The sequence below is a fragment of the Chlorella variabilis genome (assembly GCF_000147415.1).
Source record: "Chlorella variabilis unplaced genomic scaffold CHLNCscaffold_13, whole genome shotgun sequence".
Classification (NCBI taxonomy): Eukaryota; Viridiplantae; Chlorophyta; class Trebouxiophyceae; order Chlorellales; family Chlorellaceae; genus Chlorella; species Chlorella variabilis.
The window spans coordinates 417644-438594 of record NW_005435075.1 but is presented as its reverse complement, the minus strand read 5'-3'; the positions used below and the strand labels follow the sequence as shown (position 1 = coordinate 438594).

At 68.0% G+C, this 20951-nt stretch overlaps 4 protein-coding genes across 4 annotated transcripts; 3 read left to right on the top strand and 1 right to left on the bottom strand.

Moving 5' to 3' along the window:
* Window positions 1–199: 199 nt before the first annotated feature.
* Window positions 200–4077, top strand: CHLNCDRAFT_135184 (hypothetical protein; the record flags this gene model as incomplete). The annotated part of the gene is made up of 10 exons (XM_005846678.1): window positions 200–574; window positions 813–979; window positions 1105–1313; window positions 1534–1598; window positions 2011–2204; window positions 2393–2525; window positions 2714–2871; window positions 3049–3193; window positions 3458–3596; window positions 3755–4077. The coding sequence occupies 10 exons, from the start codon at window positions 200–202 to the stop codon at window positions 4075–4077; spliced, it is 1908 nt and encodes a 635-aa protein (XP_005846740.1).
* A 2468-nt stretch (window positions 4078–6545) lies between these two features.
* CHLNCDRAFT_9749 (hypothetical protein) lies at window positions 6546–9634 on the top strand (the record flags this gene model as incomplete). The annotated part of the gene is made up of 14 exons (XM_005846677.1): window positions 6546–6608; window positions 6816–6890; window positions 7057–7157; window positions 7376–7456; window positions 7615–7668; window positions 7813–7852; window positions 7971–8072; window positions 8181–8390; window positions 8603–8646; window positions 8788–8831; window positions 8947–9044; window positions 9170–9222; window positions 9381–9435; window positions 9545–9634. Coding segments are annotated over 14 exons (1110 nt in total), but the record flags the coding sequence as incomplete, so codon positions are not given.
* Window positions 9635–13237: 3603 nt separating this feature from the next.
* Window positions 13238–17695, top strand: CHLNCDRAFT_58145 (hypothetical protein; the record flags this gene model as incomplete). Its single annotated transcript, XM_005846676.1, has 8 exons — window positions 13238–13442; window positions 13664–15420; window positions 15667–15763; window positions 16064–16166; window positions 16361–16488; window positions 16684–16832; window positions 16998–17068; window positions 17247–17695. The coding sequence occupies exons 2-8, from the start codon at window positions 13691–13693 to the stop codon at window positions 17693–17695; spliced, it is 2727 nt and encodes a 908-aa protein (XP_005846738.1). The 5' UTR covers window positions 13238–13442; window positions 13664–13690.
* A 534-nt stretch (window positions 17696–18229) lies between these two features.
* On the bottom strand, window positions 18230–19696 carry CHLNCDRAFT_135181 (hypothetical protein; the record flags this gene model as incomplete). Its single annotated transcript, XM_005846534.1, has 5 exons — window positions 18230–18399; window positions 18615–18756; window positions 18920–19107; window positions 19241–19522; window positions 19648–19696. 5 exons carry the CDS (start codon window positions 19694–19696, stop codon window positions 18230–18232), a joined length of 831 nt encoding a protein of 276 aa, XP_005846596.1.
* Between the last annotated feature and the right edge of the window lie 1255 nt (window positions 19697–20951).

Genomic DNA, 20951 nt, shown 5'->3' with positions numbered 1-20951 from the left:
CATTTGCAGGGTACCGGCTGGGCGCATGCCACCGACAGGGGGCTGGCGGCAGCTGTCTCCGGGCGCAGCAGGGCGGCACGGCGGTACGGCGACGGCAACAGGGCAACAGTAGGGAACCCCCACCAGTGTTTCGACAATTGCTTGGCATCAAAATTCGCTCCGGCGAGCAAGCCTCTCCTGCTCGTGCCTGACCTCGACAATGGCGCTGCGCTGCTCCATCTCTGCGTCCCTCCTGCATCAGCTTCGCTCTGCACTGACAGCATCGGCGACAGCAGGCGTGCGCAGCCTGAGTGATGCGGCGCATGCCGCTCCTGGCAGTGGCAGGTTGCCAGCAGACGGGCTGACGCTCCAGGATTTCATCAGGCAGCACGGCCGCAGCCCGGATGCCGCGCCCCTGCAGCCTCCGCCGGGCACTGCCCTGGCCGCCGCCTCTGCGGCCAGCGCTCGCACAGCGCCGCCGCTCTATGCACCGTCGCCGGCTGCGCTCCCTGATGCCGCCTCGCCGCCACGCACGGCGTTTGTGGAGACCTACGGCTGCCAGATGAACGTCAACGACTCAGAGGTTGTGCTGGCGGTGCTGGACCAAGCGGGGTTCCAGGCGGCGGCAAGGTCCTGAAGCCGCCTCTGTTCATTTTCCTCAACACGTGCGCCATTCGCGAGAATGCGGGGGCAAGGTGGGGCAGCGGGTACCACCCGCGCACTGGCTGGGTTCACAAAGCAACATCGGGCCTCTCCAGATCTCCTCCTGCAAAACGTAATCACGTGCCCCCTCCCTGCAACCTGAAACCGCAAACCATCGCCCCCGCCTTCAGATCTGGCAGCGGCTCGGGTACTTGAAGAGCCTAAAGCGGCGGCCCGGCGCGGAGCGCCGCCCGCCGCCCGTGGTGGGCGTGCTGGGCTGCATGGCGGAGCGGCTCAAGGAGCGGCTGCTGGAGCGGGAGAAGCTGGTTGACATTGTTGCGGGGCCCGATGCCTACAGGTGGGCTTGGCTATACCTTAGCATCTGCCAGTGCCCGACTATTCTTTTCTTGCCTCTAGTGTGCACCATGACCCGCACCGGGAACACCACAGCCACCAGGAACACCACAGCCACCTTGCCTGCAGGGACCTGCCGCGCCTCATCGACATCGTGCAGGGCGGCGCCGGCGGCCCGGGCGGCGTCCTGGGCAGCGGCGGCCTGCCGCGGCCGGGCGGGCGCGCGGCCGCCATGAACGTGCAGCTGAGCGCCGACGAGACGTACGCCGACATCACGCCCCTGCGCCAGCCAGACGCGCTCTCGGCCTTTGTCAGCATCATGCGTGGCTGCAACAACAGTGAGCCTGTGTGGTGGTGCTGGTGGTGGTGTGTGGTGTGGATGTGAAGCTGGGGTCGTGGCAGCTTCCACCCCCTCGCGATGCGCAGGCCAGGAGCATGCGCAGGCTTCCTGCGCTGCTGGCCACCGCGCTGACAGCGGGGCGAAGCAGGTGCGGTGTGGCTGTGCTTGACGTCCTGCCTGCCCGTGGCCCGCCCCTGCCCCCTGCCCCCACCCTGCAGTGTGTGCCTTCTGCATCGTTCCCTACACGCGAGGCCGCGAGCGCAGCCGCCCGCTGCAGTCCATCGTCGATGAGGCAAGGGCGCCCAGAAGAAACCTGGGCTGCCGCCTGCTGGCCCGCCGCCCGCGGCTGCGCTGCTGCTGCCTCGCCGCGGCTGCGCCCCAGCTGCCGGCTGCCTGCGTGCCTGGCTGCCTGCCACCTGCGCGCACCTGCCCTGCTTGCCGGCGCTGCGGAGTGATGCGACTTGAAACAGCGTGAGCCTCTGCCACCCACTGCGGTGCACTGGCGCTCCATGAGCTGATGATTAGTCTTTCTGACCGCCCTGCTTCCAGGCGCCTGCGCCCTGTCGGCAGCCTTGCATTGTGCTGCTGCTGTCGCTGCTGCTGATGCCAGCTGAGCACCATCCCCACAAGCAGCAACCTCACAAAGTACACACACAACACATCCCACCACACCCACACCGTTTCCATGCCTGCAGGTGCGCATGCTGTCTGAGCAGGGGGTGCGGGAAGTCACGCTGCTGGGGCAGAACGTGAACAGCTATGCAGATTTTAGCAACAACCACGATGACAGCAGCAGTGGTGTTGGCAGCAGCAGCCGTGGCGGCGGCGTGGAGGAGGCGAGTGCGGGTGAGGATCCATTTGGAGCGGTCTACGCCCGCGGCTTCCGCAGGTGCTGCCCGCTGCCGCGCACTCGCTGCTGCTCCTCACTCGTTGCGCACTGCCATCCATAGCCTGGGGCTCCGCTGCGGGCTGACAGCTCGACAAGAAGGGTCTGGCCACCTCACCAGCACTCGGCACTGCCCGTCCTCACCCCACCGCGCCTTCACCCAAAACCCACCGCTCTTGCCTGCGCTGCAGCGCGTACCGCCCGCGGCGCCAGGGCGCCGCCAGCTTTGCCGAGCTGCTGGATGCGGTGGCTGGTGTGGACCCTGAGATGCGCATCCGCTTCACCTCGCCGCACCCAAAGGACTTCTCCGACGATGTGCTGCGGGTGAGCTCGTTGAGGCGCTCCTGTGGCAGGTGCTGGTGGGTGAGGGGGTACTGGTAGGTGAAGGGTTTGAGGGGCTTGCGCTTGCAGGTATAGTGCCGCCGCAGCAGCGGACGCAGTCAGGCGCGCTGCCGTCTTGGTGGCTGACGTTCCATGGTGCCTGCTGCTCTCCCTTCGACTCCCCCACGCAGGTCATCGCCTCGCGCCCCAACGTCTGCAAGCAGCTGCACATGCCGGCGCAGAGCGGCAGCAGCGCTGTGCTGGAGCGCATGCGGCGGGGGTACACCCGGGAGGCGTACGACGCGCTGGTGCGCCACGTGCGCAATGCCATACCAGAGGTGGCGCTCAGGTGGGTGCGAGTGCGTGGGGTGTGGGTTGTGGGGTGGAGCTGTGATGCTGGTGGTGGTGCAGCGGGGCGCAGAGCCTGGCCCACTTGCGTGCCCTCCGCGCACTATCCGCACGCTCACCGCCTGCGCCGTCTACCCTGCTGGATGCTCCCCCACCCACCACCACGCCCTGCCCCCAGCACCGACATGATTGCCGGGTTCTGCGGGGAGGGGGAGGAGGACCACGCCGCCAGCCTGGACCTGGTGCGCAGCGCGGGCTACGACCAAGCCTTCCTCTTTGCATACTCCATGCGCGGCAAGACGCACGCCGCACGGCACTACCAGGTGCACGGTCAGGGCGGGCGGGTGGTGGAGGCATGCGTTTTGTGTGTGTGTGTGTGTGTGTGTGTGTGTGTGTGTGTGTGTGTGTGTGCACGTGGTGGGTGGTGGGTGGGTGGGGGCTTAGTCGTGGCACGGCACAAGGCGGCGGAGCCGGCGTGGGCGGCTGATCTCTGGGGGATGCTGGCAGTAGAGGGGCACGCCGCGAGCCGCCGCGCTGTGCCCACGCAGCACTGATAGGTCTGCCACCCCCTGTGGCGTGTGCTGCAGGACGATGTGCCTGAGGAGGTGAAGCAGCGGCGGCTGGCTGAGCTGATCGCGGCCTACCGGCAGGAGCTGTACCGCCGGGCCGCCGCCGAGCTGGGCCGCCGCCACCTGGTGCTGGTGGAGGGGCCCTCGCGGCGCTCAGGTGCGCGGGCGGGCCTGGTGGGTGGATGCGGTTGGCCAGCTGTGGTAGGCAGAGAGGCTGGGCAAGGCATCACCCAGCCAGATTCTGCGCTCTTGGGTCAGTCCATCGCCCACCCTGTTGTTGCCAAAACCTGCTGCCCTTGCTTGCTGCTACTGCAGAGTCGGCCCTGACCGGCAGAACGGACACCTTCAAGCGGGTGGTTTTTGATGATGTGGCGGTGCCTGCCAGCTACCGCTACGGTGGCAGCAGCGGTGATGGCAGCAGCAGCATTGAGGCGCCCCTGGTGCGCCTGCAGCCAGGCGACTACGTGGCTGTGGAGGTGACGACGGCGGGCGGCACGCTGCGGGCGCGCCCGCTGGCGAGGACCACCCTGCGGGAGTTTGTGGCGGCGCACGGCTCGGCAGCGCCGCTGGGCGTGGCGGGAGGCAGCGAGCGCGGCGCTGAGGAGGCGACAGAGTGCCTCCAGAGCATAGCGGTTTGACATGTAGAATATCCACAGACATTTAACCTCTGTTGCTCTGTTGCTGCCACCAGTTGCTGTCGAGAGCGCAGCAGGTCAGCAGGCGCCGCTGGCGCAAAGCGCGCGCAGCGCGGTGGCGCGCCCTTGAGATTTCAGGGGGCGCGCACGTTGCAGCAATGCCCAGCCTCCTGCAGGCCTTGGGGACTGTTCAGCAGCCATGGGTTTCGTTGTGGGGGACGCAATCGAAGTGGCGGGTCGTGCTGAGGAGGGCTTCCCCCATTCTTGGTTCGAAGGAGTGGTCAGTGGCATGCACCGGCCCAGCTCACGGGGAGCGGTGGTGAACTTGCTAATGATCGAGTTCCCCGCTTTCAAAACCAGCAATGGCAGCGTTGAATTCGAGGAGCACCCGGCCACAAGCTTGAGGGTCAGACCTGCACTGCCCGCCAACGTCGTGCCCGCGAGGCTTGACGAGTACCAGGTGGGCGCGGTGCGGCGGGCGCCCGTGCATGCGCGGCGGCGGCCAAGCAGCCAGCACCCACGTGGCCATTTCGCCTCTGCCTGCAGGTGGGCGAGGCTGTGGACCTGCAGGACACCGCCATCTGGTGGCACGGCGTGGTGTGCGACAGGTGCCCGCAGCGGGGCCTGCTCATCTACCTCACCGGCTCGCCCGAGCGCCGCTGGGTGTCCGACCCAGCCCTGCTGCGCCCGGGCAAGGTGTGGGTGGCGGGCCTGTGGCGCGACCGCCCGCTGCCGCCGCTCCCCAAGAACCTCATCCGCCACCCCCAGCAGCAGCAGCAGCAGCAGCAGAAGCCCAAGCCGGCAGTCACCGGAGCCAAAGCCAAGGCGGCAGCCAAGGCGGCAGCCAAGGCCGCAGCCAAGGCCGGCTCAGGCGGTCGCGCAGGCAGCAACGACGAGAACGCCTCGGTGCTGGTGCGGCGGTCGACGCGAGACAAGCAGAGCCGGCTGACCACGGTAAGGGGCAGCCTGCCTGGGAACCAGTCGGTGTGCTCTTGTGCTTGTGCTGCAAGCACCAAACATGCCACAACCTGCCCCTCCTGCTCTGCGACTGCCCTTCCTCCAATGTGCCAGCCACACCGTGCTGCGGCTCAACATACACCACATGCATCGTCACTCACCCTCCCCTCCTGCTCCATGTCCTCCCTGGTGCTCCAGGTGGACGGCCACGCCGTGCTGAAGCTGAACATGTATGATCTGGAGGGAGGGGAGCGGTCGGTGTTTGACCAAGAGCTCAACCGTGAGTGGCGGGCGCCTGGGCAGGCCGCCCGCGGCTGGTGCTGCGGGGCCCTGGTTGGGGCTGGGAGGAGCCGGGCGGAGCGCCCTTTGTTCTGTGGTGGCCGATCGGGCGCATCATGCCGCAGGTGCTGCCTCGCCCGGCCTGGCTGGTGGTGGAGGCTCGCTGTTTCCATGTTGCCTTGCCCTGCCCTGCCCCGCCAGTGCCCGCAGGCCCCCGCGGGACCCAGGGCGGCGCCGCCGCCGGCCCCGCGGCCACCTGGGTGGCCGTGGAGCAGCCGGGCAAGCGGCTGAAGCCCGCGGCGGCGGCCGCGCTGCTGTCGCGCGGCGCCAGCGCGCCGCCGGCCGGCGAGGAGAGCGAGGGGGAGGAGGGCGGCGGCGTGGCCTCGCCCTCCAAGGCGCGATGGAATGACGAGGTGCTGGCGCACAACGCCGCCATCAAGGCCGACTCCCGCGCGATGCGGGGCCACCACGCTTCCTTCCTGGAGGAGCACTTGCAGGTGGGTGGGGGCTGGGCGGCCTCCCCTGGGTGTAGCACACGCCGGTGCCGTGCCTAATGCGGTGCGTGGCGGTGTGTGGCTGGCCTGGCTGGCTGCTGGCTGGCTTTCCGGCTTGCTCTGCCGGCCTGGAACCGTTTGCAGGCGAGCGTGATTGCCAGCTCGGGCGCTGGCCTCCTCTCGCGCCCGGCTGCCCACCAGGCTGCCCAGCGCCCTTTGTGACCCGGGCGCTGCCGGCTGCAGGTGCTGCGCCCCTTTGTGTCTGCCGACGTGGCGGCGCGCATACGGGCGGCGGCCGCCGAGGCACGGTCTGTGGGCCTGCCGCCGCTGCCGCCGCCGGTGGAGGTGCAGCCCGGTGAGCGGGGGTGCAGGCGGGAGAGCGGGCGCGTGTGTTTCCTGCCGGGGCAAAGGCCTGGAGCCCACATGCTGCCTCGACCTTGCCGCCATCTCCCTGCCCTGCCCCCTGCCCCCTGCCCCTTGCCCCGCGCAGAGTGCCTGGCGGCCACGCTGCGCGAGTACCAGCTCGAGGGCCTGCGCTGGCTGGTGGGCATGTGGGACCGCGGCATGCCCGCCATCCTGGCGGACGAGGTGGGTGACCTGGTGGGCAGGTGGGCTGTCCCCCCCGCTGCCGCTCTTCATGGTGCCCAGCCCCCCTTTCTCTTCAGGCGGCGGCGAGCCTCCCAGGGAGCTGCCCCCCGGCCCTGCCCCCCACCCCCTCCCCTCACACAGATGGGACTGGGGAAGACGCTGCAGACCATCGCCTTGCTGTCCTACCTCAAGTTCGAGCGGGGCGTGCAGGCAAGGGTCCCTGGCGGCCAGGGGTGTGGTGGCGGGGCGGTGGTGGCGCGGCCGCTCCGCTGGGTGTGCCTGGCCGTGCTTCCTGCCCGCCTGCCTCTTGCAGGCTGCGGCGCTGCGGTGCACGCCGCGCCTGCCTGCCTGCTGCTGGCGGCCAGCGCCCGCATGTTCTGACGGTGGCATGCTGCGTGCGCTGTGCGTGCTGTGGTCGTGCAGGGCCCGCACCTTGTGGTGGTGCCCCTGTCGGTGCTGCCCTCCTGGATGAGCGAGTTCGAGCGCTGGAGCCCCCAGGTGTGTGGCACCTGCCTGCCTGCCTGCATCCCCCTCTGCGCGGCCAAGCCGCCGCCGCCTTTGTGCGCGCCAATTTCCTCTTCCCCTGCCAGCAGCCCTGCCTGGTGCGCGCCATGCTTGCACCGGCATTGCACACCCAGCGCGCCCCCGCTCCTCTGCGGCGCAGATGCGCGTGGTGCGCGTGCACTCGAGCGACGCGGAAGAGCGGCAGCGCCTGAAGCGTGAGGTGCTCTCCCGCCCGTCCTCCTTTGATGTCGCCGTCACCACGTGAGCGGCGTGCCTGCCGACATGCCGCTGCCTGGGTTGGCAGCAGAGGGTTTGGGCAGCGAGGCGGGAGCTGGCGTGCCAGCCGGCTGTGCCGTGCCTCTCGGCCCGATGGGCAACCTTCCGAGCGCTGCCTGCCTGCCTTTCCACCTGCCAAGTATCATCCTACCTGCCTGCCCTGCCGCGCGGTATCATCACAAGTATCATCATCCTGCCTGCAGCTACGACATGGTGAAGAGCAAGGACTGGAACGCCATCCTGGCGCGCATGCTGCGCTGGCGCTACCTGGTCCTGGATGAGGGGTGCGCACACGCGGCGGGCACGCTGTGGTCAGCACGCTGGGCAGGCTGGCGGCATGGTGCCTGGCCGCTCAAGAAGCAGCGCAGCAGGCTGGCAGAGGGCTTGTTGCACCCCTAGTGCTGTTGCAACCCTGCTTTTGGTCACTCCCTCTGCTGTGCAGGCACCGGATCAAGAATGAGGAGACGCAGTTGGCGCACTCGATGCGTGGCCTCCAGTAAGCGCCGCCAGCTGGCAGCGGCCCGGCAGGCAGCGGCTCGAGCTTATGCCTGCTTGCTTGCTGGCATGTGGGCCTGCCGAGTGCGCGGCAGTGCAGCACTGATACATGCTCTCCCCATCACCCGCTCGCTTTGGCCTGCAGCCGCCAGCAGACGCTGCTGCTCACCGGCACGCCGCTGCAAGTGAGACCATATACATACCAGCCGGTGCCCCCTTGCTGCCCTCTCTGCCTGCCCGCCCGTCCCGTGGTCGCCACATGTGCACCCTCCCACCCTCTGCGTGCGCCGCGCTTGGCCGCAGAACAACCTGCACGAGCTGTACGCGCTGCTGTCCTATTTGTACCCCGACGTGTTCACCACCGCCCAGCCGTTTGACGACGCCTTCAACCTCACGCTGCACAAAGTAAGTGGGCAGACAGCACCTTCGAAAAAGATGAACGTGCCCAAGCACTCCACCTTCCAGCCACCTTCCTTGAACAACAGGTGCACCTGAACGCATCGTTGGCTGCAGGTGGACGCGGCGCAGCTGGAGGCGGCGCACCACATGCTGTCGCCCTTCATCCTGCGGCGCCTGAAACAGGATGTGGAGCTGGGCATGCCGCCCATCGTCGAGACGCGCATCAGCTGCCCGCTCAGCCTCATGCAGACCTTCTGGTACCGCCGGCTGCTGATGAAGGATGGTGCCGCGCTGGCGCACATGGAGAAGGAGGTGGAGGGCAAGGTCAAGGTGTGTGTGGGGGGGAGCTGGGTGGCTGGGGAGTTGCCGCGGCAAGCTTTGACATCAGGCAGTGTCAAAGCCTCCAACAGCGAGACCAACGGCGCAGCGGCGGTGGTTGCTCAGTATTGCTGACCTCCGTTTTCTTAGTTGACCTCGCTGCCTGCTCTTGTCCTGCTTGGATTCAGTACGATGCCAACGAGAACAGCTGGAAGAAGCTCATGATGCTTGTGCAGCAGCTGAGGAAGTGCTGCAACCACCCGTGCGTGCAGCTGTGGCAGAGGGCTCGGGCCGCCTGCACCACTTCGCTTGCTTGGCCCGAGCTGGGCACGGGCTGCTGCGCTCCCTGCCAAACGGTGTCGACCCCTGCTTTTGTGCCGCCCGTCTTCCCACGACTTTGCAGGTACCTGTTCCCCGGGTCTGAGCCAGACTTTGATGGAAGGACGGGTGAGGCAGGCTAGGCACTGCCCGGCACGCACGTAGGCATGCAGCACATCGCCTGCAGCTCCCCAATGCCTGGGCCCCTGCCTCCATGTCCGCCCTTGCCCACCTTTCCTCGCAGGCGAGGACATCGTCCATGCCAGCGGCAAGATGGACGTCCTGGATCGGCTGCTGAAAAAGCTGAAGAGGCGCGGCCACCGCGTGGTGCTGTTCAGCCAGGTGGGCGGCTGGCCAAGGCGGGGCACGCCCTTCTGCTCGCTGCCTTGCTGCTCTGCTGCAACCTGTTCCCTATACTTGCTGAGTCCACATCCTGCTCCTTCCTGTGCTTTCTTCCTTTGTGTCAGTTCAATATGCAGCTGGACATTCTCGAAGACTTCATGAACATGCGCGGCTACAAGTGAGGCACAGCACAGCAGCCTGCTCCAATGCCCTGCAGGACCTGTCGCAGGGGTCTTTTTGGTGGTGGTGGTGGTGATAGAGGTGGTGGCGATGTTGGCTGGGTGTCGACTTGGCCGCAGCTTGAGCATGAAGTGTTGGCCTGCCTGCCTCCTGCAGATACAGCCGGCTGGACGGCACCACCAACCGCGTGCAGCGCATGATAGACATCAAGGTGGGCCGCGGCTCGCCCGAGGTGGCGTGTGGCGGGGCGATGCCCCAGGGAACGGGGCCCCTCCTTGCCCATCATCCTCGTAACCCCACACCGCGCCCCTGCTGTGCAGCTGTTCAACCGCCCGGGCTCCGACACGTTTGTGTACCTGCTCAACACGCGGGCCGGCGGGCTGGGCGTCAACCTGCAGACCGCAGACGTGAGTGCCATGTGTGAGGCTGCACTCATGCGTGCGTCGGGGGGCCGGGACCCCCCGACTAGGGCAGGCAGCTGGATGGCAGGCTTGTGCCTGAGTACTGAGCTCCACTCATTCACTTGGCGCCTGCTGCCTGCAGACCTGCATCCTGTACGATTCGGGTGCGCGCTGGGCCTGCTGCGCGGCGCTGCGGCTGCTGCCCTTGCACCAGCCAAGCCTGTCCTGCGGCCGCAAAGGGCGTTGTCTCGACGTGGCGCTGACTTGCTCCCCTGTCTTGCCGGCCCCGACACCCCACCCGCTGCAGACTGGAACCCGCAGGCTGATCTGCAGGCAATGGCGCGCGTGCACCGCATCGGCCAGACCAAGCCTGTGCATGTGTACCGGCTGTGCACTGAGGGCACGATAGAGGAGGTACGCTGGGTGTGTATCCTATGCATTGATGTGCTGGCCCAGGCTGTTGTTTTGCTGCAAGGAACAGGGGCATGCAGGTTGGCCCAGCTGTGGCACTTGATGCAGCCGCGCTCGCCCCAGGTTTTGTGCACGCTCACTGGCCTGAAGCCTTTGTCGCTGAAGCCTTTGTCGCCGTGCCTTGCCTACGTGCAGCGCATCCAGCAGCGTGCAGAGAAGAAGCTGTACCTGGATCAAATGGTCAATCGCGGCTCCATGGCGGGTAGGGCGCCCGCTGGTCTTCCTGCGTTTCTTCCTTCCCAGGGGAGTTGCCAGGGATGCCCATCTGCCTCCCGTCCTCGAGCACATGCCATGTACCGAGCCTGCTCCCCCTCGCCTTCCCCCCGCTCCGCTCCCCTTCACCGCGGCCGCCCTGCAGGCGTGCAGGGCCTTGAGGCCATGGACAAGCAGGAGGTGCTGAGCATGCTGCGCTTTGGCTGCGACCGCATCTTCCAGTCTGAGGAGGGGCGGCCGCCCTCGGACGCCGAGCTGGACGCAATCATCCACCGCTCTGGCAGCCGTGCGGCGGAGAAGCTGGTCAGGGAGCCCAGCGGCACGGCAGGTGCGCGGGGCGGGGCACGCGGGGCCGGGTGCTGTGATGTCCTGAGATAGCAGGGCGGCCAGCGGCCGCTGCAAGGCCTGGGAGTGGAGCAGGGAGGCGCCGTCATCGCAAGCCAGCCCCCGTTGGTCGAGCTTGGCCTGCCCAAATGCCGCTGCCGCCTGCTCTGATGCTTTCGGCTTGGCATCCCTTCACCCTCGCTGCTTCACCTCCCTGCGCCTCCCTGCTGCTGCAGCCCCCGTGGGGTCCCCCAAGCCGCTGCCGCTGGTGGAGGGCAAGGCTTCTGCCGCCACCTTTGACGCGGAGCAGAAGCCGCTGAGCAGCTACGTGCTGGGCGGGGTGGACTACCGGCAGCAGGGGGACAGCATGAAGGTGGGCGCCAGCTGAAGCTGCCGCCAACGTTTGAAAATGTTGAACAGAGCCAGCGGGGTCGGAAGGCAGCGGAGGCTTGTGCATTTGGTGCCCGTGCCCTACATCCATGCATGGCCGCCGCCCATGCTGCCGTGCCCGCTACCTGGCTGCCTGCCGAGCCGTCCCGCCACGCCGCGTCCCGCTGCTGCCCGCAGGATATTGGGCGAGCGTTCTGGGAGGGGCAGGGCAAGGGCAAGCGCGAGAAGCGGCAGCGCCTGGTCAAGGTGGACGGCTTCGACATCCTGCGCTCCAACATGTACAGCCTGACTGAGGTGCGGGCGGGCTGGGGGGATGGCTGGGTGCGATGGAGGCATCTGGGAATGTGGCGGGTGTGGTAGGCGACTGGCCAGGTGCCCACGGCATACATCTTGCCCCGCCATTTTCTTTCTCATTCTCAACACCACCAGCTTCCCGAGCAGCGCTCAAACAGCAGCTTCTCAGCTGCGCCGTTCCTGCTCCTCGGCATCGCGTATAACAAAGCCGGCGCTGCCGGCCCCGGCCGCAGGGCGAGCCGTCTGTGTTCGACCGTGAGGCGGCCACGATGAGGGTGCGCCCGGTGGCTGAGAAGAAGATGCAGACGGCGGGGCGGGACTACCCTCACCAGGACTTCTGCCAGGTGGGCGCGCCGCCAGATGTTCCAGCATGCATGCTTTGCTGCGCGCTGCGGGCCTGTTCGGCACTCCCAGGCTGGATGTCGCCCTGCCGGTTTGCTGACCACCACCACCACACACACACACACGCACGCACATGCACACACACACACACACACACACACACACACACACACACACACACGCATCACCATCGCCTGCGCCCCGCCGTCTCCCTCTCCGGACACCAGGTGTGCTGGGACGGCGGCGAGCTCGTCTGCTGCGACGGCTGCCCCTCCGCCTACCACGTGGACTGCCTGGGGCTGAGCCTGGCGGATGTGGAGGCGTCGTGGAGGTGGATGTGCCCGCAGCACGAGTGCGCGGCCTGCCACCGCAAGGCGCAGGTGGGGGTGGGCGCAGGGGCGGAGGGGCCCGGGCCGCGCCTTGTTGTCTGCCACTCATGCTGCGTGCCGTACAGGCTTGCCTGGCTCTATCCACACACCCGCCCCTCCCCTTGCACACACACCACCCCTCCTGCAGGCGGTGGGCGGCATGCTGTTCCGCTGCGAGGGCTGCGCCTTTGCCTTTTGCGAGGACCACCTGCCCGAGGAGGCAGATGTGGTGATGGAGAGCGAGCGCTTTGCCAGGCTGGGATACCGCCGCACCGCCGCCGCCTGCTACGTGCGCTGCTCTGCCGGCTGCGCCCACCTGGCCGACGCGCTGCGCTCGGAGCGGCCGCTGCGCTCCCCCTCGGCGCGATCGCCGGCGGCGGCCAGGCCAGGGCAGGCGGCCTTTCTGTCAGCGGCGGCAGCCCCCGGCAAGTCTCCTGCCGGCCGGGGCAGCGGAAAGTCGCCGGCGGCGGCGCTGGGCAGCAGGGGATGACCGTTCCCGGCCGTAGGCAGCCTGATTAGGCAGCCAGCCCTAGGCGCGATAGGCAGGTGGTGCGCATTTACACACTGAGGGAGGGGCTGGGTGCTCCTGTGTAGTAGGTATGCTACTCTTTGAACTGAAGAACACTTGCATCGGACTCGCCCCCTTTCCTTAAGAACAGTTCACATCGTTCCCGCCACCACTTCCCTACCACCTCTGCTTGCTGGCCGGCTTGTGTCCTCCTTGCGTCATGCTAGTGATTTCTCAATACACTGCAGCAGCTCCAGTGATATGATGACAATGGCAGTGGCCTTAGATGTAGAAAACAGCAGCAGCTGCTCCTTCTGACAGTGATGGGGCAGTAGGCGGCGGCACAGCCGGCCTCCTGCCGGCACCAGCCTGCCAAGTGTCCGCAGCGGGTGCAAAAGCTTTCACCCCCTCTAAACCTGCTGCAAGTGGCGCCCTGGGCCCAGCCGGGCGCCATCACTTGCAGTGCTCCACGGCTGGTCACAAGCAGGGAACCGCAGCGCGGACGGTGAGGGGGCGGTGGCGGGCGGGCCCATGGAGGGCGAGCAGGCGCACGGTCCGTGCATTCTGGCAGGTCCACATTGCGTCCCTTGCCTACACCGTCGTTCGCGCCTATTCGTCTTCGTCGCTCAACATCCCCTTTATCTCATAAGCGGGGAGCTGTAGAGCTGTAGCTCTCCCTTCTCCTCCCGTCCTCAATTCACTAAATCTGCCTGGTCTTTACAGTGCATTCGCTGATGTTTGTCCGGCAGCGCCACTGGCGTCCACTGCGGCATTTGTGGCAGTAGCTGGAGCAAGCGCGGAGCGGTCGAGGAGCAGCGAGGGGCGAGCGGTCGACGGAAGAGGCAATTTGCAGGGCGCAAGGGCAGCCCTGCCGCGAGCCCCACCACAGCCGCGAGGCCTCTCGCAGGTGACCTCCTCGTGCTATTTGTGTAGCCAGCGCCTTCAACCGCGCCGCTTGCACGCATGGCCGCGCCAGGGTCACGCGGAGGCCTCCCCTGCACAGCGGCGCAGCCGAGCGCCGCCACGGCCCGTCCCGCCGCCGGCGGCATATGAGCTTTGGTAGTCTCTACAACTGGCACACTGTTGTTTACAAAGAAGCGAGAAGTTGTCTGTGCCGTCCATGCGCAGGGTACGCGTTAACTGCAGAGAGACAACATGGCGCCGCCGCCGCGCGAGCGGCAGGCAGCGGCGTCGCCTGCGGCCCGCGAGCCAGGCGGGCGCTGGCCCACGTCGAGCTCTGTGGCGGTGGCCGCCTTGGGGGCAGCCCTGGCTGTATGCTGCGCCCAAATCCTGCACCTGAAGCGTCAGCTGCGGCTCGCGAGGCAGCAGGCAGAGGATGACGCCTCTTTAGGCGCAGCCACGCACGCCGCAGCACACAGCCGCAGCACCAGAGTGCGGCGTAGCGGCAGCGTGCACCAGAATGGCGCACTTCCCTTCAGTGGCAGGGCCAGCAGCAGCGGCAGCGGCAGCGGCAGCGACGCCCTCTCTGCAGACATCGGCAGCCCAGAGCATCAGCAGCCCGCAGCAGCGGAGCCAGTGGCGCCGGCGCCTCGGCCAGCAGCAGCAGTTGCTGCAGCGGAGCCAGCCGCGCCGCAGCCACTGGCGAGCCGCTCCTTCTCTGAGTCTCCCTTCACGGCCGCAGCAGACCAGCCTTTCGTCTATTCCGCCTCTCCCTTTGGGGCTGCAGCAGCAAGGCGGTCCTCAGTGTCCTCTGCCTCTCCCTCGCCCTTCTCGGCTGCAGCAGGTCAGGCCACCAGCACTTTCTTCATGCCAGCAGCAGCCCAGCCCTTGGCGGCAGACCACCCCCACCCCTCCTCCACCTCTCCCTTCCAATCAGCAGCAGCAAGCCGGCCTTTAGTTCCCCCTGCCTCTCCCTCGCCCTTCACGGCTACGGCAGGGCAGCCCTTTGCCTCCTCCACCTCCCCCTTCCAAGCAGCAGCAGCAAGCCGGCCTTTAGTTCCCCCTGCCTCTCCCTCGCCCTTCACGGCTACGGCAGGGCAGCCCTTTGCCTCCTCCGCCTCCCCCTTCCAAGCAGCGGCAGGCCGCGCGTCCTCTCCCTCTCCCTTCACGAGCGTAGCAGAGGAGCCCTTTGCCTCCTCCGCCTCAGCCTTTGAGGCCGCAGCAGCCCAGCCCTTTGCCTCGCCGCCCACCTCCTCCGGCAACGCCAGGGCGCAGCAGCCGCAAGGCGCGGCCCCAGCACGGCGCGCCGACGGCGCCAGGGCGCCCCCCCCGCGCTCGCCTATGCACCGTTGCGGCTCCATGCCTCCCCTGGCCCGCGCGGTCAGCGGCAGCCAGCAGTCTGCGGTGGCGGCGGCGGTGGCGGCGGCGGTGGCGGCGGTGCAGGGCAGCTCGCCGTCGCCGCCGCCGCAGCAGCACGGCGCGGACGGCGGCAGGGCTGGACATGCCCTGCCGCCCCTGCACCGCGCCGGCTCCACGCCTGCGCCGCCGTTGAGCATGCTGGAGCGCGCCGCCAGCAGCAGCCAGTACACGGCAGCGGCGGTGGCGGCGGCGGCGGCGGCCAGCTTCATGCCACTGGCGCGCGCCCCCTCACTGGCCACCTACGCCAGCGGCCTGCTGGATCTGGAGCGCCAGCTGTCGGCCCTGCCCGAGCTGGCGCAGCTGGTGGCGGCGTACCAGGCGGCGACCCCCGGGGTGCGCGAGGCCGCCAGCCGCGGCGCAGCCGGCAGCGAGGGCGGCGGCGAGGCCTCGGCGCCCCACTCCCCCGCCTCCTCCTCCTCCCCGCCCTCCTCCTCCGACCACGTGCTGCTGAGCGGGGAGGAGCTGGGCCTGCCGCTGCGCCTCATACATTCCCTGGTGGATCCAGACGCCGTGGCATACCTGCACGGACCCGATGGAAAGCCCGAGGTGCTGGGGACTGGTGCCAGGTAGGCGGCGGGGGGGGGCCCGGCGGCGCCGCAAATACCTGCCTGCCACAATCCCAGCAACACAGGCCAGCAGCACACCGGGCTGGCCTGTGCGCATCCCGCATGCCCCGCTGCCCACGCGTGCCTGCCGCGGAGGGCCACCCGCCCGCTGTGCGCTGCTGCGTGGCGCCTGCTGACGCGCGCCGCGCCGCCGCCGCCCTGCCCTGCCCTGCCCTGCCGCGCCACCCGCGCCCTGCCGTGCCGCAGCAGCCGCGTGTACAAGGCTCTGTACAATGGCGAGGCGGTGGCTGCCAAGGAGATTGACATCGGGGGCAGCCTGGAGGTTCGGGAGGCCTTCATCACGGTGAGTGGCTGCCTGCCCTGGGCTGCCTCTTCCTTGTCGCTTCTTTGAAGTACTTCAAGGCTGGGGGCGGGTCGAGCTGGGGACGGCCCTGGGTTGCCTCTCCCTTGCTGTCTTGTAGATGCTTACAGTACCGGCTGGGGGCGGGCGGCTGCAGCTTGGGGTGTGTAGGCGGGCAGGCAGCGGGGCGCATGCCTCCCCACAGCGGTGGCAGCTGGGCATCGCGTTCCACCGCCAGCCGGCCGCGCGCGCGCCTGCTCGACTCCCCGCTGCCCCGCCTACGCTGCCGCCGTGTGATTGCAGGAGGCGCTGCTGCTGCAGCACCTGCGCCACCCATGCATCATCGGCTTCTTCGGCCTCAGCCTGACGGCAGACAAGGGGGTGGTGCTGCTGGAGCTTGCAGAGGGTGAGCAAGGGGCCAGGAGCCTTTGGGAGCTGTTTTGGTTTGCAACAAAACGAGCGCCGCTGCCGCCAACCCGGCGGCGACGACAGCAGGCTTCCCGATGCTGCCCACCACCTCCCCGGCCCTCTCCCTCGCCCCCGCTGTGTGTGTGGCTCCCATGCGTGCCTCATGTGTGTGCCTCCTGTGTGTGTGCGCAGGCCGCGACCTGCACTCCGCGCTGCAGCTGACCGCGGCGGGCAGCGGCGAGCGCGTGTTTGGCTGGCACAGGCGCGGCCGGCGGGTGGCGTATGAGGTGGCGCGAGCCCTCAACTACCTGCACAGCAAGGTGGGCGGCATGGAGCGAGGCCCGGTGTCGCCTGCTGGCTGCCGTGGGTGGGGGCCTGCCCGGGCCAGGCAGCTGGGGACTGAACCGGCACGCAGGCAGCGCGGATGCAGCTGTTGCTTAGTGTGTTTTCACGGTTGTTTGGGTTTCCACGCAGCGCATCTATTAACGCCACGTGCTGCCTGTCTGGCAACGCAGGGCGTGACGCACATGGACGTCAAGAGCGGCAACGTGCTGCTGACGGCCTGCGGCGAGGCGCGCCTCTCCGACGTCGGCCTGTCGCGCCACCAGGCCCTCGACGGCGCCTCAGACGCCACAGACACACGCTGCATAGGCACCTTCAACTGGTGAGCGCGGCGACGGCGGCCGTCCCGCCAGCTGCGCGTCGCCTCGTGCTGTGTGTCGCCCGCGCCGTGCCGCGCAGCACCTCGTGCCGTCGCCCCCACCGCGCGCCGATGCTCCGGCTTGCGTCGCGAGCCTGCCCTGCCGTGTGCTGCCCCGCCCCGGTGCAGGATGGCGCCTGAGCTGCTGCTGGATGCCGAGGGGGCGTGCACCCCGGCCTGCGACATATTTTCCTACGGAGGTGCGGCCGTGGCAGAGCGTGTGTGTGTGCTGGTGGGCAGGGGGAGCGCGCCTGCTGGCAGGCCAGGCCAGGCCCGGCCCAGCTAACAGCCGCCCCAGGCAGCACTAGCAGCACGTCATCCCAACCTTTTCCATCCGATTACCCTAAACTTGTCCCCCACCCATGCCTTGGCCTGCAGTGCTGCTGTGGGAGATTTGCTCGGGCGAGCGCCCGCTGCGGGGCCGGCTGAGGCCGCTGCGCGTGCCGCAGGAGTGCCCCAAGGCGGTGGCTGACCTGGCGCTGCGCTGCATCTCCCGCGACCCAGCCCTGCGCCCCACCGCGGCCCAGCTGCTGCAGGAGCTGGGCCAACTGATGCGCCAGCGCGCCTTTGCCGCGGACCGCACCACCACCACGCTGCTGGGCAGGACCACCAGCGGCGGCGGCGAGGCCGGCGCCCGGCCGGCCGGCGCGCTGGCGCAGTCGCCGCCGCAGGCGCAGGCGCAGCTCAAGCGCATGGACAGCACCCCGCTGCGCACCCTCAGGCTGAGCACAGAGGTGCAGCGCAGCGCCAGCCTGAACCACTACCCGCTCCTGGCAGCCGCCGCCACCGGCTTTGGAGGGGCCGGGCCGGGCGCGGGCGCAGGGTAGCGCGGGCATGCACCCGCGCCCTGCACGACCGCCACGCCCCCTGGCTGGGCCGCGCTCTCTCGCCAGGGGCCGCGCCCCAAATCGCAGCGAGCCTGCATACTCCCAAGGTCGCCGACACTTGTTGCCACACTGTTCTACGCACCCCCGAACTTGCCCCTCGTTGATGCTGATCCAACCGGCTCCCAACCGAACCAATAGCTCGTGGCTGGTAGTCGCATGCTCCCCCCAGCTTGTGCAATTATTATTGAATGGTTCTCACCGTTGACCATTGTTTCTCACGTGCGCGACGTCCACACTGCATTGCCATCACTCCTGTGCGCCGCCGAGACAGGCCGGAGCCGTCGCCTGGTGCACCTGATCTGCTACCCCTCCTTTTTGTTACATATCTTGTCTTTTTCCACCCGACATAGCTTGCTCCGCCATCAGGGGCAGCCCACCGTCCTGGCTGTAAGCCTAGCCCTCCGAAACAATAGTGTCTAGTAGGGACAACAACCGCGTGTGGGTAGGACGGGTGAGGCGGAGCGGGAGCCCTGCTCAGGCGGGTCGCACTGACCCCAGCCCGCCGTCCACCGCCAGCACCTGCCCCGTGATGAAGGAGTTGGCGGGGTCCAGCAAGAAAGCGAGGGCCGCCGCCACCTCCCGCGGCTCGCCGATGCGCTTCAGGGCGTGCATGGCGGTGCTGGCTTTCAGTGCCGTCTCGCTGCCTGCACAATGGGGAGCGCGAGGCGGGCAGAGGGGCAGGTGGTGGGTAGATTGGTGGTTGAGCGGTGGTTGGGGTGTCGGGCTGGACGCCGTCAGCCGTGCTCCTTTCTTCTCATTGCAGCCGACAGTGGTTCAGGCGGCAGCAGGAAGCGACGGTTCGCGTGGTATGGGGCGGCAGGCAGCCCAAGCAGGGAGCGGCAGGCCGGGCGACAGCCACGCCGGCGCAGCAGGGCAGCCGGCGTGCCTGTGATTCTGGCGGTCATGGGGGTGTGGGTGAGCCCCGGCGCCACGCAGTTCACCCGGACGTTGCGGGGCGCATAGGTGGCCGCGGCAGACAGCGCCATGGCCGCCACGCCGCCCTGCACGACGGCGGGCGGCCCGGGGCAAGCATCCAGGATGGGCTGGCGTCTGGCAGCGGCACTGGCCCCACGCTGCGGATGCAAGACACCACTTCAACTGTGCCCCACACCTGCCCACACCAGGGGCGCTAGCGCTATGTGCCAACACCCACACCCCGCTCACCTTAGCCGCGGCAATGGCCTCGTGGTTGGCAATGCCGTGCCGCGCCACCGCCGAGGAGCAGAAGGCGATGCTGCCGCCGCCGTTGGCGGGGCGCGACATGGCCTTGGCGGCCGCCCGCAGCACCCCAAAGCTGGACACCAGGTTGGTGCGCAGCGTCTCCTCAAACTCCTTCAGGCTGGTGGTGTGGGCTGCGGGGCGTGGCGCGCAGGCACCAGGTGGTGGGCGGTTGGGGGTGGCTGGGCTGGCGGCAGCACAAGGGACAGCACGTGGCAAATGACGGAGATGCGGCAGGAAGGAGGCCGGGAGGCGGGCGGTGCACACCTGGCTTGAGGATGACGCTGCCCACGCAGCTGGCCACGCCGTCTATCCTCCCGTACCGCCGTACCGCCTCCTCAACCACCCCCTCCACGGCCTGCAGGTCCAGTGGGTCTGCCGCAGCGGTGGACACCTCTGCCGGGCCTCCTGCGCCCGCCGCTTCTGCGGCCACCCGCTGCAGCCTGGCCTCGTCCCGCCCCGACAGCAGCAGCTGCGCGCCGGGCTGGGCTGCCAGCAGCACGCTGAGGGCGCTGCCGATGCCGCCCGTGGCCCCAAACAGGACGTAGACTGCAGGTGGGGAGGGGGAGGGCCGGGGGCTGCCGATGGGCGGCGGCGGCGGCAGCAGAAGCGCCTGCTCGGCAGGCCGCCAATCACACCAAACGCGCCTGGAGCCAACGAAGCTTCGCTGGTACCAGTGGAGAAGGCACGAGGCCACAACTGGGTGGCAACTGAGCGCGCCATCCGACTGATTGTGCCACTCAAGCTGCGTGGGGAGACTCTCAGATGGCGCCAGCTTCCAATGCAATGTGTTAGGGCGGCTCACATAGGCAAACGTGCCTCCTTCGGGCGTTTTCCTTCCACCGCCGCCAACCTGGCGCTGCAGCGGCCACAGCAGGGGCGCAACTAAAATGATGAAATATTTCATAGTCAACTGTCTGACCGTTTATGTCTGAATTACAAGTTGGCGGCCAAGACAGGGCAGCGCCTCGGTCCTCACGTCCTCTACAGCCGCCAGTGTGCGCCTGCCGCCCGCCGCCGCAGCGGCCCACAGTCACGCCCCGGGGAACAGTGTGGACCGATCCATCAGATACAGATACAGCACCACTGCAGAGCTGCAAGAAAGAGTGCAGGTCCCAGCTCGGTCGCGGCCGTGCCTTCTCCAACAGGGGCTGGCACACTGGGTGCCAGCAGCTTGTGCCCGCCACCGGCGCCGCCACCTGGCCAGTCAACTGTCTGACCGTTTATGTCTGAATTACAAGTTGGCGGCCAAGACAGGGCAGCGCCTCGGTCCTCACGTCCTCTACAGCCGCCAGTGTGCGCCTGCCGCCCGCCGCCGCAGCGGCCCACAGTCACGCCCCGGGGAACAGTGTGGACCGATCCATCAGATACAGATACAGCACCACTGCAGAGCTGCAAGAAAGAGTGCAGGTCCCAGCTCGGTCGCGGCCGTGCCTTCTCCAACAGGGGCTGGCACACTGGGTGCCAGCAGCTTGTGCCCGCCACCGGCGCCGCCACCTGGCCAGGTGCTGCTCCGCAGCTTAAAGCCCCTTGCTCTTCTGGGAGCCCAATTCTTGCTTTCATGTTGCATGTTTTTATTATCCAAGCAGCCAAACAACCAACTATGTTAAATGCAGGGGGGAGGCTATCGCAACATGCGCTCACAACTGGGGAAATAGTGACAGGCTCCGTGCAACTCGCTTGAAGCGAGGGAGGTCCATCTCGAGAGGGGACCCAGCCCACGGCGAGGGACAACGAGCAAGCCAACAAGGTGCAACACGCAGAATTAAATGGGGAGCTTCGGAGGGGGGCAAGTACAGAGGGCGCTATCATCATGCGCCTGGGGGCAGCATGGGGGAAAGAGTGCTACAGGATGTGTGCAAGTCTACAGATCGTGTGTGTGTGTGTGGGGGGGGGGCGGGTGCATGACCGAGGAGGGGGAAAGCAGATTCCCAAAACTTGGTGCCGCGTGCGGGGGGGGGGGGGGGGGGGGGGGGGA